The sequence below is a fragment of the Labeo rohita genome, chromosome 2 (assembly GCF_022985175.1).
Source record: "Labeo rohita strain BAU-BD-2019 chromosome 2, IGBB_LRoh.1.0, whole genome shotgun sequence".
Classification (NCBI taxonomy): domain Eukaryota; kingdom Metazoa; phylum Chordata; class Actinopteri; order Cypriniformes; family Cyprinidae; genus Labeo; species Labeo rohita.
The window spans coordinates 37,178,474-37,184,036 of NC_066870.1; the positions used below are offsets into that span (position 1 = coordinate 37,178,474).

The 5,563-nt window shown below is 30.4% G+C and overlaps 1 protein-coding gene across 1 annotated transcript in view; it reads left to right on the forward strand.

The window, feature by feature from the left end:
• Positions 1-1,392, forward strand: part of ap1m1 (adaptor related protein complex 1 subunit mu 1) — a 23,171-nt gene extending 21,779 nt beyond the window's left edge. The window contains exon 12 of the mRNA XM_051137409.1: positions 58-1,392. Within this exon, the coding sequence (XP_050993366.1) occupies positions 58-80 (23 nt within the window). The 3' untranslated portion in view covers positions 81-1,392. The remainder of the gene's footprint in view (positions 1-57) is intronic.
• The last annotated feature ends 4,171 nt before the right edge of the window (positions 1,393-5,563 follow it).

Here is a 5,563-nt window from a genome sequence, read left to right on the forward strand (position 1 = left end):
TTTCCTGTCATTCTGTGCATTTAATTAAATGTCGCTCATTTCCTTCTTTGTTTGCAGACTATCAGCTGCGGACACAGTAAACGTGAAGAATTACTCCAGAGCATCACGAGTCAAGGAAGCGTCTCTGTCTGTCTCTCTTTCTGCTGTATGTAGAGGCTCCGCACTCATCTGCAGTATTCACAACACACTAGTGCTTTGAATCATTTCAGACAAATACAGCTTAGATCTTACATTTACGGACTGGAATTGAATCTTTCATACCGTGTTACTTAGGTTTTGTCCAAATCTTCCCATATTGAATCTTAGGAAACTGTCCAGAACATAAGAATCATATGATCTTTACTTAGAAGAATCAAATGAATCATTACTTTTGAATCGTTAAGATATTTCTATGTATTGTCATAAATAATCACATTCCCTTCAAATTCTCATTGATTCTTTTGATTTTGTGTTGAAATTTGAGTCTGACGTGCTTGAGAGTATTTAAAAGATTCGTTCGTTATTCCTCAAGAACACATAAACGCTGATTCGTTTGTATTGAATCATTTCATGCCCATTCCACACCTTTTATTCAGATACTGCAGATGTGTGTGTGTGTTCGGTGTCTGTTTGTAAACGGGAGTCATGTTCCTTCACGTTTCATGAAAACGCAGCGCAGTCTTTAACCAATAGTACCACGTCACATCTCAACGGAGGAAGTGTTCATACGCGTCACATTTCAGATGTTTTCATACTGTAAACTTCATGTTTAGAACGGAGCCGTTCATTTGCAGTTATTTACTAGATGAATCTGTAAAATCACAGCGATAGTAAGCTGCACATTACAGTGTTCGTTTGTTACGTTATCAAGTCGCGAAAGGTCAAATGAATCAAGCTTTTATATTGCTAGGTCATGATTTCATTCAGTATTTCCCATCAGGAATGTCCTCAAATATTGTTTTCTGACATTCAGTGTTTTTTTGGGGGTTTTTTAGGTCATTCCTGCATACTGACTCTTATTTTATTTTATAGTTTATTTATAGTATGTTGTAATTCAGTATTATTGGCTGCTCTGGGATCTGTTCACAGTACCTCATGAGTTTACTACACTGCTAAAATGCAGAATTACACTCGACTGAAACTGTTCAACACACAACTGAAATCTAAAGTCAACCGTGGTGCCACTTTGTTTGTTTGTTTGTTTGTTTTTTTTTATTGCTTTGTCGGTGTGTCTGATTACATTTGCCTTTAAAGGTCGGAATGTGCAGTACCATGTTTACTATGGTACTGCATGCAGTCCGGCTGAAATGTGACAGAATTGCATTCCTCTCGAAATGTTCCTGTATCTCCTGTATCAGATAATTCACCTCTCTGTACACGTCAAACGTCAATAAAGTACCTGTTTAGAAAACAGATCTGACTCTCACTTATTGCTGTTAAATGTCATAAACGCTACCAGTCAAACAGTAAGATTTTTAATGTTTTTTAAGAAGTCTCTTCTGCTCACCAAGCCTGCATTTATTTGATCCGGAGTAAAGCAAAAACAGTAAAATTTTGAAATATTTTTACTATTTAAAATAACTGTTTTCTATTTGAATGTATTTTAAAATTTAATTTATTTCTGTGATTTCAAAGCTGAATTTATAGCATCATTACTCCAGTCACACGATCCCTCGGAAATCATTCTAATCTGATTTGCTGCTCAAAAAACCATTATGATGTTGAAAACAGCCGAGTAGATTTTTTTTGTTTTTATCATCACTTGTGATCAATTTACATCATCCTTGCTATATTAAAAATATTAATTTCTATAATTCCCCCCCTCCTTCTCTTTTTATTCATCACAGTATCCTGAAAAAAAAATATGCTCAACTGTTTTAAATATTGATGATAATAATACTAAATCTTTCTTGAACAGCAAATCGGCATATTAGGGAAATATGATTTCTGAAGGATGTGACACTGAAGACTGGAGTAATGATGCTAAAAAACAGTAAAATGATATTTTTACTATTTAAAATAACTTGTATTCTATTTGAATATATTTTAAAAATGTAATTTATTCCTGTTATTACAAAACTGAATTTTTAGCATCATTACTCCAGTCACACGATCCTTCAGAAATCATTCTAATATTCTGATTTGTTGCTCAAAAAACTATTATGCTGAAAACAGCTGAGTAGAATTTGTTTTTTTTAGGTTTTTTGATGAATATAAAGTTCATAAGAACAGCATTTATCTGAAATAGAATTCCTTTCTAATATTATAAATGTCTTTATTATCACTTTTGATCAATTTAAAGCATCCTGGCTAAATAAAAGTATTAATTTCTATAATTTCTTTCCAAAAATAAATAAATAAATAAATAAATAGCTTTTGAATGGTATAGTGTATAATGTTACAAAAGCTTTTTTATTTCAGATAAATGCTGATCTTTGGCTCTTTTTATTCATCAAAGAATCCTGAAAAAATGTACTTGACTAAATTTTTGATAATAATAAATGTTTCTTGAACAGCAAATCAGCATATTGGAATGATTTCTGAAGGATCATGTGACTGGAGTAATGATGTTGAAAATTTGATCAAATACATTTTAAAATATATTCAAATAAAAAACAGATTTTAAGTAGTAAAATACATTTAAAAATTTGTACAGTTTTTGCTGTACTTTGAATCAAATAAATGCAGGCTTGGTGAGCAGAAGAGGCTAATTTAAGTCTGTTAGTCCGTTAAACATCTCAGGTAGTTTGACTTGTCAGTTTTGGTTGATGAAGCCCTGTAACGGCCATAGGACAGTAATGCACCAGTCCTTTGACTGTACTTGCCCTTTCATTCGGATGCTATTGTCTTATTTTCATGCAGTAGTTCTCATGCCAATAAGCATGACTCCACCTGCATGACCCACACGTCTAATGCAAAAACATTCTTATTTTTATTTCAATTAATAATTGTTTATTTTATTCCTGTGGTGCGATTACCCTCAGTGTTGGTTCAGTTGTACAAGACTGAGAAGCAAAAGCTTTGAAAGATTATTTAAGGATAATCAGACATATGTTGGTTAGCATTTTCATCATTACGCCCACATTTTAACATTAATTTGTCTTGGCATCCTAAAGGCTTAGTTGTATTGTTCTGAGAAACATTCCCTACTGTGGAGGCGGAATTTAGTTCCCAGATAAGTCACGGAATCACAGAGTTTCGGTTAGTCCAGAAAAGTGGAGTGTCGCTTTAGAAATTGCTTATTAAAATTGCTTATTTCATAAACATGATGATCACTTACGCTTTCTATATACCTACTGTTCGTCAAATATGCATTAAGTTGATCAAAAGTAACGGTAAAGACATTTAATGTTACAAAAGTTTCAAATTTTCAAATTTGGAAGTTTAAAAAATTCAAATAAATGCTGTTCTTTTGAATTTTCTATTCATCTGTAAATCCTAAAAAACAAAATGTATCACATTTCCACAAAAATATTGGGAAGCACAACTGTTTTCAACATTTGTAATAATCAGTAATGTTCCCTACGCAGCATATCAGCATATTAAAAAGATTTCTAAAGGATCATGTGACATTTAAGACTGAAGTAATGATGCTGAAAATTCAGCTGTGCATCACAGGAATAAATTACATTTGACTATATATTCACTTAGAAAACAATTGTTAAAACTGTAATAATATTGCACTGTTTTTACTGTAGTTTTGGTCAAATTTTTGATCATCCTGATAAACTATAGGAATGTTTACTCTTGGTATACAGTGTTTTACAGTTATTTTAAAGTACTATTTCCAGCTTTTATGAACAAATGCATTTGTTATGGTTACTGTTTGGTGTTTTGGACAAAAAAAACGCACTTGTCCTCTTGTTCATCAGGTCTGTGTGGGAGTTGAAAGGACAAAAGCTTTTGAAAGCAAACAGGTAGCACACACTTCCACAGCGTGCATTCACTTCTAGAGCTTCCATTCATAGCGATCACATACCTGAGAGCAGGTTCTCACAGCATACGCAAACACCAAACCACAAGAATGTCAAAACGGCTGGATGGAGCGTAGCTTCAACCCTGAATGACGACTGAATCACTGACCGGAACCGTTCCTGGCACCTTCTCCTTTGTGATGTTTGGCAAAGACTGTGGGATTTTTGCAAAGAGAAGAGAAAGAAAAAGACCATGTTAACTCAAAATTCACGTGACATATATAAACTGAGGTCCAAAAGTCTGAGACTAGTCTATTGTATTTTTTAAAATGGGAATAAATAAAGCAAAAATATTTCAGATTCTGCTCCATTTTTGTAACTAATCAAATGAGTTTTTTGTACAAATGGTCAGACTTTCTGTTCTCTTTCTTTGGATCTCAAATCTGGAGAACATGATCATGCAAATGATTGTTCATAATTAATATTAAAATAAAAAATGAATGTTTGCAGAAAAACATTGTTTTAGTGACAAATTAGCACACAGCTAATTATATGAAACTATATTTCAGATAATAATTAGATAACAAATCTGAAAATAATATTTCAGATTTGAGTAAATAAATACATTTCTTTTTTTCCACATCTTTTTCTATATTTCTAATCAGTATTTTTTGGTTTGTTTTCCAATATATTAAAATATTTACTTGAGAAGCAAAACTGCATATGATAGTAAGATAAGAAATGTCTGTAATAATGCTAAAATAAATAAGAATGTCTTCACTATTTTTAAATCTGTCATATATATATATATATATATATATATATATATATTTTTTTTTTAACACCTAATTAAAAATTATTTTCTGTATGCTTTTTAATAATAATGTAATTAATAATAACTAATGTTTTTTTAAGCATAAACCTCAGTAAAGTTTATTCATGCTTAAAATATACAAAGTAGGGCTATTTTAAAAAAAATATATACTTGTTTTAATAAACCCCAGAAGTTTACTTGATGCTCAAAGCAAGATCAAATGCTAAATAATATTCTAAATATTAATGCTAAAATAGAGGAAAATGTCTTCACTATTTTTTTTTTAGTAAAATCTGCATTTTTGCTAAATGTATATATATATATATATATATATATATATATATATATACATACACTACCGTTCAAAAGTTTGGGGTCAGTAAGACTTGTAATAGTCTTTAAAGAAGTCTCTTATGCTCATCAAGGCTGCATTTATTTGATTAAAAATATAGAAAATATAGAAATATAGAAATAGTAATATTGCAAAATGTTTTTACAATATAAAATAATGTTTTTTATTTTAACATACTTTAAAATAGAATTTATTCCTGTGATGAAAAGCTGAATTTTTATCAGCTGTTACTCCAGTCTTAAGTGTCACATGATCCTTCAGAAATCATTCTAATATGCGGATTTATTATTAGAATGATCAATGTTGGATAATATCAACAGTTGTGCTGCCAAATATTTTTTGGAACCTGTGATTTTTTTTTTTTTTTTTTTTTTTTTTTTTTTTTAGGATTCTTTCATGAATAACAAGTTTAAAAAGTACAGTGTTTATTCAAAATATAAATATTTTATAACAATGTAAATTATTTATTATTAACTTTCAATAAACTTTTAATTATTAACTTAA